Source organism: Paroedura picta, chromosome 2 (genome assembly GCF_049243985.1).
Source record: "Paroedura picta isolate Pp20150507F chromosome 2, Ppicta_v3.0, whole genome shotgun sequence".
Lineage (NCBI taxonomy): Eukaryota > Metazoa > Chordata > Lepidosauria > Squamata > Gekkonidae > Paroedura > Paroedura picta.
In genome coordinates, this window is record NC_135370.1 from 157877825 (window position 1) to 157899928 (window position 22104).

At 43.2% G+C, this 22104-nt stretch overlaps 1 protein-coding gene across 1 annotated transcript in view; it reads left to right on the forward strand.

The window, feature by feature from the left end:
- The first annotated feature begins 3161 nt into the window (after positions 1 to 3161).
- TTC8 (tetratricopeptide repeat domain 8) overlaps positions 3162 to 22104 on the forward strand; it is a 60583-nt gene continuing 41640 nt past the window's right edge. Inside the window, exons 1-4 of the mRNA XM_077323440.1 lie at positions 3162 to 3542; positions 12271 to 12300; positions 20715 to 20835; positions 21881 to 21944. Coding sequence (XP_077179555.1) covers positions 3429 to 3542; positions 12271 to 12300; positions 20715 to 20835; positions 21881 to 21944 — 329 coding nt within the window. The 5' untranslated portion in view covers positions 3162 to 3428. The remainder of the gene's footprint in view (positions 3543 to 12270; positions 12301 to 20714; positions 20836 to 21880; positions 21945 to 22104) is intronic.

Here is a 22104-nt window from a genome sequence, read left to right on the forward strand (position 1 = left end):
ACACAAGCCAACAAGGGAGGGGGAAGCAAAAGCATACATTAGCACAAGCTGCTATACCAACATGGCAGGAACTAAACATCTCCCTAAGCCAGCCCAGTCATGGAATGCCCCCAAGAATCAAGAGAAACTTATGCCAGTAAAAACTACACTGTAGCCCATAGGCACTCATTCAGTGGAAAAGGCAAAATGCAACCCCCACAGGCAAGTCTCTACCCAGAAGCACCACTGCAACACAGGATGTCAACTAAAGATGGGCTCAAACTGGCTCACAACCCTAAATTTGTCACAAGTTTGACTGGTTTAAGTGAGACACCTCATTCAAATATTTCCTGGACCTTTTGTCGGTGTGGGGTTTAGGCCATTTAAACCTAGCAGATGAGCAGTATGGAACATCTGCTGTGAGCCATTTAAACCATCTGTTTCACTCCCCCTTCCCCCGCTTTTTCAGCCTAACAATGAGGCACATACTTCGAAGCTGGAGGGAGTGAAATAGATCACTTAAATGGCTGCTAGCCATTTAAACACTCAATTTTGCTTCCCCACCTCAAAATGTACCACTGAAATGGCTACCTGCTTGATGTATGTGTCCACCCTTCCATGCAAGGGGATGCAAAACAGATTTAAATGGTTGGCAGCCATTTAAGCAATCTATTTCACATCCTCCAGCTTCCAAGTGTGGGAAAGTTAAAAACAGCTGAAATAGCATGCAGCCATTTCAGCCTAACAGTGGGACAGGTGCACCAAGACACTTTTAGGCTGAAATAGCTGCATGCCATTTCAGCAGTCCATTTCACTTATAAGTGGGGAGCAGCTAAACAGAGAAACCCAAACTAGTGGGTTCATTTTTGGGGCTTTTGGTTTGGTTCAGGTTGGTTTGGGGATCTGGTTCAGGAACACCTTGAACCCTGAACCAAACTGCAATTTTCAGGTTTGTGCCTATCCCTAGCTAATTACAGGAAGAGTAAAGCCAATCACCAATCTCACTGCAGGTGGCCAGTTCACCTCTCCTACACTCAAGCCTCCCTCCAACATTACATAAATTCCATTCAGGATGCACCATAGTTCAGTAGGTAGGGTACACAATACTGGGCTCTGTCTCAGAGGTCTCTGATAAAGACAAAGAGAGGGCACTACCTCCCTTAGTGGTAATAAGGAAGCAGTTAGCACTGTCAGCCAAGGGGGATAGCTTAGTCCATGATATTTGGCTAATATGTTTTTCCCCCAGGTCACTTACAAGCATCCCATCTTTGAGGACACAAATAAAAGGGATGACTATGCACCAACAGGTGAATAGGGTTGGGTCTTCAGCTACCATGGGCCAGCAGACTGCACCAGCCTATCCTTCATATGAGCCTGGGTGCTACCTTGACAATGCTGGCTCCCACATATAGGGTTCAAGGTATGTTTGCATGGGGGTGACTCAAGCCAAGCCCCCCCCCCTGCAGTATGTTGTATGCAATGTAATGGGACATACTCCCAAGAGACTATACCGAGGATACTTGTCTATGATGTGGAAAGACTGTAAGCACAGTCCCTTTCTAGGACATCCCACTTTCCAGGCGGGGAACAGGGCACAACAATGAACTGAAGGTACTTGATAGTGGTCTCAACCATGGAACCCATTCCCTTGGCAGATTGTAACCCTATACAACATCACCAGATGGAGTAGCTACAGTGCGAAGAACTTCCTTTTGAGATCCCTGTTATTTGGATGAGTACTACATGCATCTGAGGGGAATCCCCTGGTAACTGGAGCCACTCCCCCAGGAAGCCAGAACAACAGACCCTCCCAGAGCTCCACAGGTATGGCTGTAGTAATCATGGCATCCATGCTGTTTGCCAACTCTGCATATTTGCTCAGCATTTCTGCACGGGGTGATTCAACATGGAGACCTTGGGTCACTAGATTAAACACAGTCTAATTTAGTAAAGTCTAAGAGCCTCTTGTGGCGCAGAGTGGTAAGGCAGCAGACATGCAATCTGAAAGCTCTGCCCATGAGGCTGGGAGTTCAATCCCAGCAGCTGGCTCAAGGTCGACTCAGTCTTCCATCCTTTCGAGGTCAGTAAAATGAGTACCCAGCTTGCTGGGGGGTAAAACGGTAATGACTGGGGAAGGCACTGGCAAACCACCCCGTATTGAGTCTGCCATGAAAACGCTAGAGGGCGTCACCCCAAGGGTCAGGCATGACCCAGTGCTTGCACAGGGGATACCTTTACCTTTATTGTTATGGAATTTCCATGAGGCTATACAGGGTCCACATTCCATCTGCATAGCAACCCCGTGAGATATGTTACAATGACAATGTATGACTGGCCCAAGATCACACTGCAACTTTCTGTGAGAGATGGGATTCAAATCTGGGCCTCTTAGAGCATAGTCCAGGGATTCTCAACCAGGACTCTCTAGAGTCCTGGGGCTCCTTGGCCTTTCCCCTGTAATGGACTCAGCCACATTTCCAGAGCAGTTCCAGGGCTCCTTGAAGCCTGAAAAATATTTCAAGGGCTCCGCTGTGGTCAAAAGGCTGAAAAAGGCTGTCCTAGGCAGACATTCAAAATACTACAGTATACGAGCTCTGATACATCTGTGATATTGTTAATCCCCATTTGTTTTGCAGCAGACGGGGTCATTTTCTGTGCTGCCTCCAACTTCCTAGCTTCTCATGAGTTAACTTTTGCATCCATTGTGGCTGGCAGAGGGATGATCAAGAGATGCTCTGGGCCAGCAACTTCTGGTTTCCTCAGTTCCCACTATCCTCGCCATCCTGAATCTCCAAGCTTCACTTCCTGATGCCTGCCACCGACGGAATGACAGATCTGCTCATTATTACAGAAGTTTACACAAGCAGCATCTATTATAGTAAAACGCTTCCAACTTGATCCAAGTTCACTGCACCCCCCACCCCCACAAGTATATCTTATTTCTTACCCTCCCCGTATTCCTGGGCCCTAATCCCAAAAAAACAGCACTGCCATACCTCCCCTTTCTCTCCGAACTGGGCCCTATGAGCATCAAGCAATCCCACTGTATATTTTAAGAGAAAGAGCTTCCTCCCTCCCCGCAGTCCTGGAAGAAAAACCGGGCTCTGCCCCTTGGGCAACTGGTCCCGGACGACTCATGTTGCAGCTGCAAAATGGCTGCAATTCTGATCGGAAACATGACACCAGGACGAAGCGGAGGAAGGAGGCGACCCCCAAGACTGGCTTTCCGCGCAGCCGGCCAGCCACCTTCTCCCATAAGCGGCTTAAGGCGGACGAGTCGAGCGAGGGAGCCCGCGACGAGGTCTGGCTGCAGAGCGTTGCTTTTCGCTCAGGCAGTTGCTTAGCCGCCTAGGCCCGCGCGAAGTCCTCGGCTGTCGCGTTGCTTGGCAAAGGGAAGCTTGCAGGCCGGGCCTCGCGAAGGAATCCGGAAAGCGGAGCCTCCTGCTCCGATGGGGGTAGAAATGGACCCCCTCTTCCACGCCTGGAGTTACTTCAGGCGGAGGAAGTTCCAGCTCTGCTCGGACCTCTGCTCCCAGCTAATGGAGAAAGAACCGGGCGACCAGGTAATGAGGAGGACTGGGGAAGGGGCGCGCGGGCGGGCGGGCGAGGAGTCTCGGCTGGAGCGGGGTCAAACCTCAGCGAGTGAGTGGCAGTCCCCTCCAGCGCCCTGTCTCTGCACAGGCTTGCAGGGTGAGTGCGTGCATGCATGCAAGCGACGGGAAAGCGTCGTCGCTTTGGCTTGACAGAATCTGGGGATCAAAAAAAAAAGGGTTGAAGTATTTCACACACATGAAAAGCGTGTCCAGTAAAAACGTGTGGAAACGGTTGTGCACAGAGTGTACCCATGTATGGCTTGTACAGCCCTGTGCTGATGCATACTGGGATTAAACCCACTGGTTGTGTCCGGACATACTTAGCATAAGGTGACCAGATTTTAACATTGGTAAAGCAGGACACCGTTGACCCGGGGGGGGGGGGGTTCTTGATTAAAATTTGGTCTATATGGAGCAACACATTTTTTCATAGAACGCAACAATAGTATTGTAATATATATTTTTTAATTTCAACATAAGTACAATTTGCCAGGTGCCCCCAGATGTCCCTCCAAAAGTGGGACAATCTGGTCACCGTAACTTAGCAGGACACTTGCACAGAGTGTTACACAATAGTGTTCCCATGTGACCACAATGTTTATAGTTTGGCAAAGCTTTATACATAGTTCTGCATAGCTGTTGCCCGTGAAGGTGGATGAGGAGGAAAAATGTATTAAGTCCTCGCAACACAGTTTGGTTTGTTCGGGATGTCTATAAGAGAATTGCACAAGTAGATGAAAAGCTAATTGGTTACATAATCGTTAATAGCTGTGATGCTAGATTTAAATATATCTGGCACATTTTGGAAAAGGTCTGCACTTGAATTTTTGTAGTTGAGAGCGAGAGGGCTATAGTATAGGGAGACCTATACTGACTTGGGAGAAGGTGGACAATTGACTTGGAAATGATGGGAACCGGGAAGATTTGCAAACAGTGTACAAAAGTACTTGTGGGTTTTTTATTTGTATGTACAAAATTTATATTTAAACATACATAATAAAATCACATTTAAAACAACCTCCGCCATAAAAACACATATCATTAAAACAATTAAAAAACAGAACATAAAGACATTAAAAAATTAAAACATTCAGGAAAAACAAAACAAAGAATGTACCTGAGTGCCAAAGATAGCAACAGAAGGGGACTCCTCAGAGAGAGCAGTATGAAAAGTAATTGACCCAAATACACAATTCACTGTTCTTTCCCATGTCTAGCATTTGACATGCCCTTTTCAAGGTTGACAGGTACTTTCCCCTGAACTATGTCAGGTGACATCCTGACTGTTGCCACAAAGTCTTCCTGTTGAAGAACAAGGAGCAATTAGTTCAGCTTTGGTTTGGGAGATGAGATGTTCCAACATCCTAGTGACAGTTGTCACGAACTACTTCACTGTATACACCCTAAAGAGCCTGGGAGCCATATTCCCTCCCTCAACTCCCCCAGTCTTCCCCCAGTTACCTGAAGACCATGAAGATACATGGCTCATCGCAGCCTCTTTAAGAATTTTTCTGTTAAGAAAGTGATTCTTGGGTTTTTTTGCAGAACAAAAAAGTTGATTTAATTAACAGGATTAATCTGAGCCAACTTTCAGCTTTTTTATTAGACACTGCTATGCTAATCCATATTGCTATAACTCCCCAACTGGACTACTGTAACACAGGGCCCATAGAGCTTCTTTTGAAGGTGTCTCTAAAGCTCCGGTTGATGCAAAAGGTGATTGTGAGCCTTTTATTTGGGGTCAGATGTTTGGGACTCACAACGCTAGCGCTGTGTCAGCTCCATTGTTTGCCTGTCTGCCCCTGGCCCAATTTAAAGCACTGGTTATCATCTTTAAAAGCCTTCACAGCATTGGGTCCTTGGTTGTTTTGTCATGATCCTAGGCCTAAGGCTAAAGATTAAGCAGTCTTTAGGCTTCAAGGAAGTCTCTGAAGCCTCATGTAAAGTATGCAATATACCAACATTGTTCAGTCCGCCTCTGAGCTTTGTGAAAGGACGGGGGGGGGGGGTAAAATTGGAGGGAAAGGAAGGCCAAACTTCACAAAGGCCACAGTGCCATGAAAGAACTTACGTAAGACCTTCTTGAAAAGGGAAAGCTGAGAGAGACTGCTGCCAATAGAAGAGGATCCCTCAACCACGGAGGGTGGGTTAGACCTGGGAAGGGCCAGGTACATGGGATCAGTGAGACAGCTGTGTTAGGAAACTTTATTTACTAGTCACAGTCCCCAGAAAGCCTCCTGGTTGTACCCTCACCTGGGATTGTTGATTTGGTAACACTAGGCCATGGGCATTCTCTGAGGAAGACTCATTTCTCTGGAATGACCTACCAGAGAGTGTATTGTAGGCTTGCCAACCTCAAGGTGGGGCCTAGAAATCTCTGGAATCACAACTGGTGTTCAGATAGCAGAGGTCAGTTATAAATAAATATTTATTTTTACAGGGCTCCCTTCCTTAAATGGTCAGGGTGAGTGACAATATAGATCTGGAGATTATTCTGGAGAAAATGGCTAATTTGAGGGTGAACTGTATAACATATCCAGCAGAGTACCTTTCATTCCCCAGATCCCACCTTTGCCAGGTTCTATCCCCAAATTTCCAGGAATTTCCCAACTTAGGTACTGGGTGCCTTCACTCCCTGCATTCCAGAAGGCATGCCAGACTGTTGGTACGGAGGGCATTTGGTAGAGGGCAACTGTTTTTAACTGTGTCTTTTTAATTGCATTTTGGTTGCAATGTTGCTGGACACTTATGCTGTTTGTGCTCTTGCAGCTTTTGCTGTTTTGTTAGCTGCCTTGAATCTATACAGGTAACACCAGGAATTAATATTTTAAATCTATGCCTAAATGTAGCGTACGGTGGTAAGGCAGCCAACATGCTGTCTGAAGCTCTGACTAGGTGGCTGGGAGTTCAATCCCAGCAGCTCAAGGTTGACTCAGCCTTCCATTTTTCCAAGGTTGGTAAAATGAGTACCCAGCTTGCTGGGGGGTAAACGGTAATGACTGGGGAAGGCACTGGCAAACCACCCTGTATTGAGTCTGCCAGAAAACACTAGAGGGCGTCACCCCAAGGGTCAGACATGACTCAGTGCTTGCACAGGGGATACCTTTATCTTTAAATAAAATTTTCCATGACTGAGAGAAAAGAGTCTTTTAATATATTATTCTTAAACATTACCACCAGGTGTAGATTTATTTTTAAGTAAAGGTAAAGGTAAAGGTATCCCCTGTGCAAGCACCGAGTCATGTCTGACCCTTGGGGTGACGCCCTCTAGCGTTTTCATGGCAGACTCAATACGGGGTGGTTTGCCAGTGCCTTCCCCAGTCATTACCGTTTACCCCCCAGCAAGCTGGGTACTCATTTTACCGACCTCGGAAGGATGGAAGGCTGAGTCAACCTTGAGCCGGCTGCTGGGATTGAACTCCCAACCTCATGGGCAAAGCTTTCAGGCGGCTGCCTTACCACTCTGCGCCACAAGAAGCTCTTATTTTTAAGTAGCATTGTTATAAGGTTTATATCTGTTTAGCCAATTTAGCCCATCCGTTCCCCTAGGAGTGTTAAGCATATATGACTCACCCTTCCTAAACTTTAATATTCCCTCTTTATCTGATATATCAAGAGCTTAAACATTTTTAATTACAAAGGGGACAGAGCAAGTCTCCTCATAGAATCATAGAATCATAGAATCATAGAATCATAGAATCATAGAGTTGGAAGGGGCCATACAGGCCATCTAGTCCAACCCCCTGCTCAACGCAGGATTAGCCCTAAGCATCCTAAAGCATCCAAGAAAAGTGTGTATCCAACCTTTGCTTGAAGATTTCCAGTGAGGGGGCGCTCACCACCTCCTTAGGCAGCCTATTCCACTGCTGAACTACTCTGACTGTGAAAAACTTTTTCCTGATATCTTGCCTATATCGTTGTACTTGAAGTTTAAACCCATTACTGCGTGTCCTTTCCTCTGCAGCCAGCAGAAACAGCATCCTGCCCTCCTCCAAGTGACAACCTTTCAAATACTTAAAGAGGGCTATCATGTCCCCTCTCAACCTCCTTTTCTCCAGGCTGAACATTCCCAAGTCCCTCAACCTATCTTCATAGGGCTTGGTCCCTTGGCCCCAGATCATCTTCGTCGCTCTCCTCTGTACCCTTTCAATTTTATCGATGTCCTTCTTGAAGTGAGGCCTCCAGAACTGCACACAGTACTCCAGGTGTGGTCTGACCAGTGCCGTATACAATGGGACTATGACATCTTGTGATTTTGATGTGATGCCTCTGTTGATACAGCCCAAAATGGCATTTGCCTTTTTTACCGCTGCATCACACTGCTTGCTCATGTTTAGTTTACAATCCACAAGTACCCCAAGGTCTCGTTCACACACAGTGCTACCTAGAAGCGTATCCCCCATCCAGTAGGCATGCTTTTCATTTTTCTGACCCAGATGCAGAACTTTACACTTATCTTTATTAAATTGCATCTTGTTCTCATTTGCCCATTTTTCCATTGTGTTCAGATCTCGTTGAACTCTGTCTCTATCTTCCGGAGTATTTGCCAGTCCTCCCAATTTGGTGTCATCTGCAAACTTGATGAGTAGTCCCTCCACCCCCTCATCTAGATCATTAATAAATATGTTAAAAAGTACCGGGCCGAGCACCGAACCCTGAGGTACCCCGCTACTCACCTCTCTCCAGTCTGATGAAACACCATTGACAACAACTCTTTGAGTGCGGTTCTCTAACCAATTCCCTATCCACCTAACGATCTGAAAATCCAGATTGCAGTCCTTCAACTTATCCATCAGAACATCATGGGGAACCTTGTCAAAAGCTTTACTAAAATCCAAGTAAATGACATCAACCAAATTTCCCCGATCCAGCAAACCTGTTACTTGGTCAAAAAAGGAAACTAGGTTGGTCTGGCAGGACCTGTTGGAGACAAATCCATGCTGACTTCCTTGGATCACCAAATTGTCCTCCAGATGTTTGCAGATCGCTCCCTTTAATATCTGCTCCATTATCTTCCCCACAACAGAGGTCAGACTCACTGGTCTGTAGTTTCCCGAGTCATCCTTCCTCCCTTTTTTGAAGATCGGAATAACGTTTGCTCTTTTCCAGTCCTCCGGGACATCTCCAGTCCTTAAAGAGGTTCCGAAGATGATGGACAAGGGCTGTGCAAGTTCTCTGGAAAGTTCTTTGAGTACTCTAGGGTGCATTTCATCTGGACCAGGGGATTTGAACTCATCCAGTGCAGCTAAATGCCTCTCGACAACCTCTCTATCCATGTTAACCTGCCACCCAGACACTGTCCTTTGGCTACAGCCATCTCTAGATGTGCCTAAACACTTTGACCTGTGGGAAAAAACAGATGTAAAATAGGCACTAAGCCTTTCTGCTTTCTCTGCATCTTTCTCTGCATCTTTCTTTCATGTCTCAAAGAATGTGTAGATTTTTAAACGGCTATGCATTTAATAGTATTGATTTCAGAATATTAATCCAAAAATACATACCCTTGTGATATTGTACTATAGATCTAAAGATCCGATTGCTGAGTAATTATTTTGCCAAATATTAGAAATGCTTAGACATTTCTGTATGGAACCAGGGATCCCCAACATGGTCTTCCATGGGCACTATGACACCCACGAGCACCCTTTCTGGTGCCCACCTGGTGTTTTTACCCATAACTATGGGAGACTTGATTGACTGTGCACAATTTTTTAAAACATTGTTTTGGCAGCAGCTGCCAGCACAGCACGAGGATCTGCAGTGTGTTACTGAAATTAAGCTGTGGCAGTCATTTTGCGACTGGCTCCTTCTCCTTCAGCAGCCATTTTGTTGCTGTACCCAACATGCCGTGTCAAAATTATTCTGCCTTTTGAGATTAGGCAGGTGGCGAGCCAGTCATGGCATTACAACTCTGGAATTCTTTTCCCAGAGAGATTTGTGTACCTGTCCCCTTCTGTTGCCATCTTCCACCAGCAGATTTTCTTTGTTTGTTTCAGTGAGCCCTTGCTGCTCTGTTCTTAATTGGTGCTCTTATGTATGTTTGTATGTGTATACTAATTTTGTTTTAATTGTTGATTAATGTGCTTTTGTTTCATTGTAATGGTTTCTAAGATGCGTTTTTATTATAACTTCTATTTTAAGCTGTTAGTTGCCTTGGCAGCTCTGATGAAAGCAGAAAGGCTTTGTAAATATAATTAATAAAGTAAAAAATAAACAGTACATGCATACCATATGTAGTTCAAGAGAGTAACATACATAACCTGATGCTAAACCTATACTCATTTCAGGATAAAACCAAATCAGAAATACTGTCAGCCATTTTTCAAAAAATTGTTGTTGCTTCTGTGTGTTTGTCACAGTAGCATGACCCAGCAGGATCATGGTTTTGTGTTGCTGTCTTGGTTGATCCCCCTGCTTAGTTGGCTAATCTGATTATTGTACTTTGTGTTCCATATGTCAGTTTGAAGACAGGAGACAAACAGTAGTTTACTGATGTATATAGAGGGAAAAGAATTGTGAACCACTGTTCAGGTGCATTACTACTATTTTTTTTATGTTAATCAAGATCCTGCCTTTTCAAGTCCCACTTAAATACATTATTTGCTCGTTGAGGCAAACTTATGTGCCTTCTGTGAAGAAAGGATCAATGGTAAAACATTGGGATGTGGAGAAGGGCATTTGAGAAATATATTTCCAGTAGAGAAATGTCAGAAATATGTCAGTTCAATGCAATCCTATGAAGAGTCTAAACCTATTGGAAGCAGTGGCCGTAGGCTGGTGTAACTCTTCATAGGACTGCACTTTAGTGACTTAGCTACAAACTGGCATGTCCTCAGTTCCACTCTTGCCTCTGCATGAACCTGCTACTAAGCCTTAAGCAGGCCTTTCGCTCTCAACTACTTGACTCACTCGTGCTTCAAAGGTTGTTGTAAAGGTAATACATGTGAAATCCTTCAGAGAGTATGTTGTACAGATGCAAAGCATTATTACTACCTTTATTTCTATGGAAGCATCTTTAGCCGAACCCCCCCCCCCTCCAAAAAAAAAAAATCACTCACGCATACCCATAAATGACTGATAGCCAAGTAAAAGAGTTGAAAATTAATTTGGTTCTTCTTTCTAAACTTAAATTTTGTTTGCTCATTCCAGTTTTAGTACATGTGCTGCTGAAGCATGCACAGGAACCCTTGGATTTATCATGTGTTGGTTGATTACAAAACTGTTTTCTGAACAGAAGATCCACAAATTCTTACTGGCAGGGGTTAATCGAAGAACTGTTATAATTGTGACTAAATTTCTGTTCTCTGTAATGAAAATACAGACTGAGTTAAGTCCTGTGTGTAATCTTCTTAGATTCTAACCCTTAAACTGTAAGTTATTATAAGATAAATGATTTATGTTGAGATTTTGTATAGGTAATTCATAATGAATAATTTTTTTAAAGCATCCTTTTTGTTTCTGAATAGTCTGTGGGGTTTAATAAAAACAGAACTGAATTTTATTTGGTATTTTCTATGCTGTAGAATAAGTTGTTTTGCAGAAATCTTCGATTCAGATGAGCAAACCTTCCCTCCCTCACACCTTGAATAAATCTTAATAAGTCTTAAAGGTGCTACTGGACTCTGATTTTATTGTGCAGAAATCTTAGTGGGGGAAACACAATACACTAAATACATCACAGTATCATCATATCACAGTATCTTTAGCTGAAATGTTAACAACCATGCTGAAATGTAATCTGAGTTTTGTGTCCTTGCCCTCCAAACGTTATCTTGCAAAAACCTCAGAAAATCTCTAATATTTTAAAGTTGGGTCAGTTAATCCTAAAAGCAGATGGCATGGGTAGTTGTGGATTGTGCACTAGCCACTGAATTCCTACCAGATGGTATGAATAAATGTTTGGGATTGCCATCTTCTGCTAGGCAGAAGTTTAAAAGGCCTCTGGAAGTGCTTCTTCCTTTTTGTTTTTGAACCTTTGGAGTTTAGGGTTGCACTGTTAGTTTTTATTTTCTTAATATGTATGGGATGCTTCCAAATGAAATGATTAATCAAATGAGAAAGTATTCGGTTTCCAATGGAAGGCAGTCAGATGACCCCAGAAAGCATACAGGCAGAGTATGAAGACAACATGTTTTGCCCCAGTTTTCAATGTTTAGCACAGTCACAGTCCTCAGAGCTCTCAGCCTCACCTACCTCACAGGGTATTTGATATGGGGAAAGGAAAGGTAGGAAATTGTAAGCTGCTTTGAGTAGTAAAAAACAAGGTACAAAAAACAGCTCTCTTCTCGGTGTTTTTTCTGGGCATGGAAATTTCATCTAGAAGAAAAGTGGGTTTTTTTATACCCCACCTCACTACCCAAAGCAGCTTACAAACAACTTTTCCTTCCTATCCCTGTAAGAGACACCCTGTGAATCAGATAGGGCTGAGAGAACTCTAAGACAGCTGCTCTGCAAGGACAGCTCTAAGAGAACTGTGACTAGCCCTGTTCTCCAGATTTGAGTCTGCCACTCTTTAACCACTACGCCATGCTGGCTCTCTAGCAATGATTGCTAATAGCAATAATGCTTAATATGTTGAAAATGGTACCACTGAGCTTTAAGGGATACAATAGAAATCAAATGTTGTTAGACCATTTGTCAGCGTTGATGCCGCTATACTTATGGTATGTTTATACTTCTGCTTTGTTATACTTTACAGGAATCAGATTCAGAATTCACAGTATTTCAGGTAAAACTACTTTTTCTAAATATTTAGGGGGGAAATATTCGGTCAGTTTATTTGTGTGATAGTGATGTATAAGCTTCCCTTTGACATTCACAGGAAATTGTCTTTTATTATATTAGACCTTCGGTCTGTCAAGATCAGTCCCATCTATTCTGACTGACAGCAGCTCTCAGGGGCTTTCACTTACGACCTGATCCCCTTAAGTGGAGATGCCAGAGATTGAACTCAGTACCTACTACATGCAAAGCAGATGCTCTTTTCGCTCAGCCACAGCTCCTGAGTGTATATTAATGTTGCATTTGTCTTGAGTAAATTCAACCTTTGCTAGTTTTTATTGTTGAAATGTATATTTTAAAACCTAATGTCTTTAATCTGCTAATAGCTGGACACTTTTCTGCTTCCTCTAGCAAGCCTGGTTTTATTTGCAAGTGATAAAAAATATTCCAAATATGATTTTGAGAGTTATGTGTGTACAGCTTATCCAACAAGAGACGGAAACTGCGATACTCATACTTTGTACTGTTGCAAAGAGGCAAGATAATTGCTTGCTAGCTTTGCGGCAGCTATTTGCACTGCCTGTGACTGTCTGAACCGCTGCAGTTCAAGAGCAATGTTCTGTGAGCTTATGCCGCTTAGTTGGGAGCTGGTGTCACCAGTCTCAGCAGTTTGTTTTTGCTTCTGTACAGCCTGTGGGTCATGCAGTCTCCAGATCTAAGGCATGCCTGAGGTTTGCCAAGGATGAGAGAGTGAAGGGGGCAGCAGTAGCACCAAAAGGTCTGTGGTTCATTGCTCCCTCCTTGTTTCCAGGGGTGTTTCCTCCGTCACTGGCTTTTACTTTTGCTACCTTCCCCCCCCCCCTGCCTCGGGCTTATGGCTTTTTCTTTTCCTATCTTCCATTTTGTTACTGTATATTTTTTACAGTGCACATTCTCCATCCGCCTCTAAAAAAAAAAAGCACATCTGCAGTTTATTTCTAGCCATTCTGAGGCAAAGACAAACTCCGATGCTGTATGGGTTTTTTGTTGCCTGATAATCAAATTTGGATCTTGCTTATATCATGCATCTATCCGCCAAAGAAATAGTTTGTGACTAGTAATTGGCTAGCCATGCTGAAACAAATGCTTAGTAACTCCTTGTCCTATGTCTTACTTTCACAAAATTGGTTGCCTGCCTTCCCTGTTCTTGTTGTATACAAATGCAGCTTACAGGGTTGGCTCTAACAATGTGTGAGCGGAAAGGAAGATGTATTTAAAGGTAAAGGTATCCCCTGTGCAAGCACCGAGTCATGTCTGACCCTTGGGGTGACGCCCTCTAGCGTTTTCTTGGCAGACTCAATATGGGGTGGTTTGCCAGTGCCTTCCCCAGTCATTACCGTTTACCCCCCAGCAAGCTGGGTACTCATTTTACCGACCTCGGAAGGATGGAAGGCTGAGTCAACCTTGAGCCGGCTGCTGGGATCGAACTCCCAGCCTCATGGGCAAAGCTTTCAGACTGCATGACTGCTGCCTTACCACTCTGCGCCACAAGAGGCTCTAAGATGTATTTAGTGCAAGTTGAATTGTGCTAAAGTAAGCCCCAATGACACATAGCACATTCTTATAATTTTTCTTGAAATAACTTTGCCCATGGAGACCGATGGAATTATGGTTCATGAATGAGAAGAAATACTTCATGGGAAATTTTGTTGTTGCTGCTGTCAAGTCACAGCTGACGTATGGCGATCCCATAGGATTTTCAAGCATGGTGACTCTCATATTCCCTAGCGGTATCCCATCCAAATACTAACTAGGGTTGACTCTGCCTGGTCTGTCCAGATCAGGGCATGGAAAAGATAGGAGGTATACAAAGTGTAACGTTCCAGTGACTCACACACAGAGAACTATTGTATTGACCAGGGTAAAGAAATGGAAGAGAACAACAAAAAAGGAAGAATAAGGAATATGTTCCCCAAGATTTGAGAAATTAATGGAAAATTTAAATCACAGTTAGGGATGCTGAAAGATTAGCTTGAAAATACATTAACTGAACAGGACAGAATACAGAGAAGATGGGAACAATACACTGAAGCTGTACTAGAGGGACAAAAGAATGACAGATTCTTTCCAAGAAGAATTTTTTAAAGAAGAATCAACAGTTTTAGAAAGTGAAGTGAGAGCTACACTGAGAGCAACTGGGAGAAACCAGTCTCCAAGAGTAGATGGGATATCAGTTATTCTTCCAAGCCAAGAAGATTGTGCCAACAAATATGGAAAACAAAACAACTAGAAAGGCTCAGTTTACATCCCAGTTCTGAAGAAAGAGATGTCAAAGACTGCAACATCTATCAGACCATTGCATTAATTTCTCATGCAAGTAAAGTGATGCTTAAAATATTACAGCAAAGACTGTTACCATATATGGAACGAGAAATGCCAGATGTTCAAGCTGGTTTTTAAAAAGGAAGAGGCACTAGAGATAATATTGTAAATTTACACTGGTTGTTGGAGTGTACAAGAATATTTCAGAAGAAAATTAGCGCGTGATTTATAGATTACATCAAAGCTTTAGACTGTGGATCATGAAAAACTATGGTTGGCTTTAAAGGAAATGGGTGTGCTCAGGGCAGTTTACATATAACATCACAGGAGGATACATGGAACGACGTAACATATAACATAATCAATATATCAACAGTAATCCAACAGTAGTTCTGAATAACAAAATTTCAATGGTATTAAACAACAACAATATAATGGGAACGGAAACTTGGCTAAGGCCCCCAGAGAGGTCAGACTGGTTAACGCCATGGAAGGGATTTCGGGGGGGGGGGGGGCTGTGGATGTTATTTGGGATTGGTCAGTTTCAGGCAAATGCCTAGTGGAGGAGCTCCAAATTGTGGTAGTTCAGGCAGGGCCCTGTTCTTACATCTTGCATAAAAACAATGTTTTTGTATCAAAATCACTTTTAATGTCTTTCTTACATGATGCAAGACACTCTAGTCCAATCTGTGCTGCCCGTTTCTGCCTAGTAAGAATGACCATTCCTTTCAGTCACAAAAATGTGTGTCCAGACACGCTGTTATGACAGGCAGCATCTCCATTCCTCTTCCTTGGCTATAACTTTTAGAAAGTACATGTGTTCCAGTTTGTGGTTAATACGGGGTCGGAGCCATTAGATCTAAATGCTCTGGTGGTTAGTAGAAGCTACTGTTTCTCTCAAAAGAATCAACGTCAATTTCGATCACCATTTTGTTTGCCTTAACCCTGATATAGTAGGATACCATTACTGTATATAGTGCAGAGAAGGGATGCACCAGTGGTTCCCAAATGTCTTTGCCCTGCCACCCCATTGGCTCCCATGCCACATCCCTAGTGCTCCCCCATACTTCTTTCCTGGTGTTAGGCCTACGGCAAATTCAAAACACACTATATTGCCCACACTCCTTTTTTGGTTGTTGTGCAACAGCCATATTTTAGTCTGGAAAAAAATAAGTTATTTGTAAAAGCCACCTTGGGTCCTCATTTGGGAGAAAGACAGACAAGGAAAGAGAGAGGGGGAGAGAAGCAATGGAAAATGCCATAGCCAGGAGAAGGCTTTTCCAGCCTCCTAAAGGTGGAGACTTTTGGGAAATGGTTGCCCATTCTGGGTTAAGAATATGATCCTATCCAGCTCACCTTCTGAAGCTGCCATTTTCTTCAGGATGCTAAGCAGGGTTGATCATGGTCAGCACTAGGATGGGAGACCATCAAGGAAATCAAGGATTGCTACTACCTAAAGGCAAGCAATGGCAAGCTACCTTGGAGCATCTCTCACTAGGAAAATGTAGCCACCGAAGGCAGAATCGGACTGCTGTCCTACTGCTCCAGTATTCTTCACACACACACACATACCACTGACCCAAAATTTCTCACCACTGTCCTACTGCCCCCAAATTCTTCACTGCCCACCTGGACCCTTCCACCATTCCCAAGGGGGCACGTCCTATCCACTTTGGGAACCCCTACGATACACTACGTCTGATTATTTAATATAAGGCTATATAGCTTAAAGTCTAACATTTTTATTCCAGCATAATCTTTCTTCTTCAGAAGCACTGAGCAGTTCCTTGCTGTGCAGTCTTTTAAAAATAAGGTTCTGAAAAACATAACAGAACCCTCAAGGGTCCATGAAATGCAAGAAGTATACACTGACATATAATTATGGATTTTTAAAAATAGTCTTTAAGATGCCACCATACTTGCTTGTCATGATTTTTAGCATAAGAGTAGCTGACGTGTGAATCTGGCTTCTTCGTAGCTATATTATATTTCTGATACCTAGTTACAGATGGTAGGTTCTTCTCCATGTGTCATCATGGTGAAATGTGGCTTATACCAGTAGCATGGTCTTTCATGGCAGAATGGCTCTTCTGAAGATTGGCAGAACTGCATTTTTCATGATGGTACAATGTCTATAATCTGCATAAACATGTTTCCCTTATGTCTTTTGTCATTCCCTTATGTCTTTTGCTGTTATGTGTGTAATTCACACTATTCACAGAAAAACAGTCCAAGGGTGGGGAAGTTACTTTCCTCTTGCCATCTCTCACTCCAAACCTATGTTGCTCCTTCTGGAGCTTCTGGTTTAGGTTCTTTGTTTGCTTTTATATTTAGTGATCCACATATTAGTAAGGAATGATCTGTGTTCAAAAGGCAAGGTCCCACTACAATTCTGGAAGGAACACAAAGGTTTGGACAGAGTGAAAATAAGAAAAATTATTTAATGGAATAGTAAGTGTGACATTTTGCTCAGTATACAGATAAAGGACAGAGGGTAGCAATAGGAGATTATCAAGCTATCACCAGTTTACATGTGGAGTCCTACAGGGGGTGCACCTTTCTCCAATCCTATTTAACGTCTTCATGCGCCCTCTTGCTCAGCTGGTGTGGAAGTTTGGGCTGGGATGTCATCAGTATACTGTGATGACACCCAGCTCTTCCTCCAGATGGATGGCTCCCCCAGACGCCTTAGCCAGATGTCTGGAAGCAGTGACAAGAAGGCTTATTCAGAGTTGTCTGAAACTCAACCCTTCGAAGACAGAGGTCCTATGGCTGGGCAAGAAAGGTCCAACCTGGAAAGGGTACGATTATCAACAGCTCACTCCTCCAGGAACCTAAGTGTGATTCTTGCTGCCTTCTTCTCTATAGAGGCGCAGGTTACAAAAGTAGTGCAGCTGGCTTACTGCCATCTATGTCAAACCAAACTGTTAGTGCCCTCCTTGGCCCCAGATCACCTAGCCACAGTGATCCACGTGACTGTCACCTCTAGACTAGACTTCTGCAACTTGCTCTATGCAGGCCTACCCTCAACCTTGATTCAGAAGAAAATTAGCTAGGGTCTTCACAGGAACACCATGGAGGTCCCACATCCGGCCTACTCTCTTAACAACTGCACTAGCTCCCAGTTGAATTCTGGATCAGATTTAAGGTTTTGGTAATCACCTTAAGGCCATACGTGGTTTGGGCCCAGTGTACGTGAAAGACCACCTCACTGCCTGCACCCCCCAAAAAGCTCTATGCTCCACCACTTCCAACTGGCTGGTGGTCCCTGGTCCCAAAGAAGCATTTTGGACCTCAACCAGGACCAGAGCTTTCTCTATCCTGGCCCCCACCTGGTGGAATGAGCTCCCTGAAGAGATTATGGTCTTGCTTGAACTCCCACAGTTCTACAGGGCCTGCGAATTGGAGGTCTTCTGCCAGGCATTTGGTTGAGGCTGACTGAACCAACAGTATCTGCTGGGCCCCCAGAAATCCCTCCCCATGAACTTAATCCCACACTGACTAACCTAGGGGATTATAGTTAGCAAGTTAATGTTGTTATACAAAATGTTATAGTACGGTTATGGAATCAACTGTTGTTATTGTTTACCTGATGTTGTGAATTGTGCTGTACTATCCCTATGTTTTGTGTAAACCACCCTGAACTGCAAGGAAGGGTGGTATAGAAATGTAATAAATATTCTGACTTGGAATCTGCATTAACTGTGTCAAGGTCAGATGGTGCCAGAGTGCTTATTTGTCAAGTTTTTTGGGATACTTTCCAGTTTATTCAATCTGAGGACATGGGCAGGCTCTTTGGTAGTTTGAGGCCTACCACTGTGTGTTGACCCGTTCCCTTCCTGATTATTAAATGTGGTAGAAGGAGGGTAACTGGATGACAAAATCCTAAAAGTAGTTATTTTTTAAGAGAGAGGGTGATCACCTCTACCTTGAAACAGGCTGTTGAGCATCCATTTTTAAAGATGCATACCCTGGAGCTACCCATTTGAATCTATCTTGATTTGTAAGGTTTTTAATAAGGTTCCGCATGATATTCTTATTGACAAGCTGATAAAAATGTGGTTTGTACCCTAAAGAAAGAAGTCAGGAGGAAAACAGATACTTTTGAATTATGGTGTTGGAGACGAATGCTGCAAATACCATGGACAGCCAAAGTTACCAACAAGACAATTTTAGAGAGGAGCAAACCAACTATGTCATTAGAAGGCAAGATATTACAGATAAAGCTCACTTACTTTGGACACATCACACAATCAAACTCGTTAGAAAAATCATTAATGCTCGGCATGGTCAGCGGCAAAAGGAAACGTGATCACCAAAGGATCCATTGGCTCGACATGATCAAAGCCAACACAGGGATGACCATGAACCAACTAAAAGAGGCGGTCACTGACAGAGACACATGGCGGAAACTTTCCTATAGAATCGCCGAGGGTCGGACACGATTCAATGGATGACATCATCATCACCCTGGAGCCAGGAAATCTCAATAACCATAAACCAATAGGGTTGCTTGCCTCCAGGTGGTGGCTGAAGATCTCCTACCACTACTACAATTGGTCTCCAGGGGACAGAGATCAGTAGTCTCCCATCTAAGTACTGATTGTGGCTGGCCCTGATGAACTCCCAAACCCTGGCAAGCTGAGGCCAAATTCAGTTACATTCTAATCTGAATGTCATAAGAGCATAAATTGCTATGGTCCAATCTCATTGCAGGTTTCTCAGTAGTTTCTCTGCCCCAGTTCCCCAGTAGTGACTATCCCATGGGCCACCTGGGCTTTTTCATTTTTAAAAAGAAGCAATAGAATGTTGCAGTATCAATACAGAGTTACAACAAAATGTTTAAGATGTTCTTCAGATTCCCAGATTCCTTTTTAAAGTCTCCCACAATGGGAAAACTCTACTTCCCTGCAACATTGAAGCCAAAGTGGAAATGGTCTTGGATGCTGGACCCTGAATCAGGCTTCCCTTTGAAATTACTATTCTCCTCCAGTTAGAGTGAATATATTATGTTGTTCCTGCATCCTCTGCTGGGTCTCTGCCTTTTTTTGCTCTAGGACGTCCAGGGGCTTATTTACTGTTTGCAAAATGTGTACAGTGTGCCCCACATCTACTCTGCTCCTTTTGTATGTAGTCACGTATTTGCCACACATTCAGATTTTACAAGCATCGTATTTTTTGAAGGTTATTTAAAACTCGCTGATAAATAGTTGGTTACATAATTTTGTCTCCGTGCCTTAAAGTACACTGCTTTCTTTCGTAGTTGTTCATGGATGCCTTTGCCCTTTGGGGGTGAATCTGTGAAACAGTTTTGGGAGGCTGTAGTCCGTGTAAGAGTTAGGCAGTGGAAGTGCATTAAACTGATTTTTTAAAATTAAACTATACTGTATTTTGAAGGAATAAAAAGGCCACTACTGCAATAGCCTTTTGCTAACTATCCTTTTATTGAACACAACTCTGCTTTTTGTGCCTGTTATTTTCATTGTAGTTTGGCTTGAAAATTTGTAGTGCTTTTTGGTGAGTGGTGAATAAAAGCCCAATCTTTACTCCAAAAAAAGATGTGTCAAGGTTTGAAAAGGGTCTCTCATTAGTTTAACAGCTCTGTTTTCTCATTCTGAATCTATCCCTTGACTTCTATAAGCTTCCTGCCTTCTTAATAAGTTATCAGGGGAGCATATGAACCTGTGTTCCCCGTTGTCCAGGATTTTTTCCCCCACTAAAAGGAAGATTTAGTGAACCTGGAGGGTTTTTTTTTTTTTTTGCCTTCCTCTGGGTGTGAAGCAGGGACCAATAAGAGGGAGGTAATTGAATTTTCTTACACAGAAAGGAAGTTGAACTTGACCCTTGAAGTCACTTCCAGCTCTGTGTTCTTAAGGTGGCTCTTTCTAGCTTTTACTTACCAATATTGTGCTGCAAGTGAGAATGCAGATGGTTTCCACTTCGTCTTAATGTCCCACCATTTTATCCCCTCGTCCTACCTCTGAATGATGACAGAATAATCTGTAGTCTCATCTACAACATCAACGAAAAATATTAAAGCCCGCCAATGCTATGCTGTGTTGCTTTTATGTACATTTCACTGAATGTTAACATTGGTCCCTTCTTTCATCTCTTATCTAGGCTGCTTGGTGCTTGAAATTAAGAGCCTTAACAGAAATGGTTTACGTGGATGAAATTGATGTGGATCAGGAAGGCATTGCTGAGATGATGCTGGATGAAAATGCGATTGCGCAAGTTGCACGTAAGCATGTTTATGAAAATCACAACATTTATTGCCTTGTTGTAACCATAATTGAATCTCAGAATGTTTTGTACCTAGTGTAAAAAGAAAGAGCATAAGAGTCTGACCTTCAGACTACAATTCCCTCAACCAGGATTTCAGAATGACTACTTTACAGTTGTTTTCATGTGACTGTTCCCATATGGTAAACTATGGATGTGAGCAATGTCCAATAAAGATCAATAATCCTATAAAGCAGTGGTCCCCTACCTTTTTATCACCGGGGACCACTCACCGGGGACCACTCAATGCCTTTTACTGAGGCCCGGTGGGGGGGGGTAGTTTACTCCTCTACTCTCAACCACTGCCCTAATGCTCTCTGATTGCTATGGTAATGTTTAAACATCCCTTCAAAATAAGATACAGACACACCACAACAATGAACATAAGGAACATTTTATTTTCATGGAAATTTTAACTCATGACAATGACAAATCAGTGGGAACCCTGAGCTTGTTTCTCTGTAACGAGATAGTCCCATCTGGGAGTGATGGGACAATGACACCCAAATTGTGTTGTAAAGGGCCGGGGGGGGGGATGAAGTAAAGGGCTGGGGAGGGGGAGAAGGCGTCCTTCGGGGCCCACCTCCAATTAGTCGAAGGACCACATGCGGTCCGCAGCCCACAGGTTGGGAATCGCTACTATAAAGTATTTCCATCTGTTCTATATTAAACATATTTGCTTCCAAAGCTTTGTTCTGTTAACTTGATTTCATCTTGCAAGCTTTAATGCCTTCATTTTATTTATGTTTTAATTTTCACATGTCCAGAAAAACATTAACTGTCAGTAGTGAATGACTGCACAAGCAAATCCTGTTGCACTGTAGGCATTTTTTAATATAACCTCTTCATATGCCAGAGGGTCCCAATTCTATTTAGATCCTGTGACTTGAGCCTTGCCTTCTTTTTAGTGGAGAAGGCAACCAAAGGAAAATGGTGAATGGAGGGGGAGAATGGAAGTATAATTGAGCTTTAAAATATTAATGACACTTTTCTTTATTGTGTAGGTCCTGGTACTTCATTGAAGCTCCCTGGAACCAGCCAGGGCGGAGGTCCCAGCCAAGCTGTCAGGTACTTAATTCACTTTACTTGTTCAGAAATGTATTTGTTGTGTCCTGGTCACTGTTGGGCTTAACTGGGAAATGCTATCCAATGAGAAGTCTCTAAGATGATTTTTTTTTCCTCCCTCCTACTCTTCACACTTCCTTTTGAGTTGGATTGTCCCCCTGCT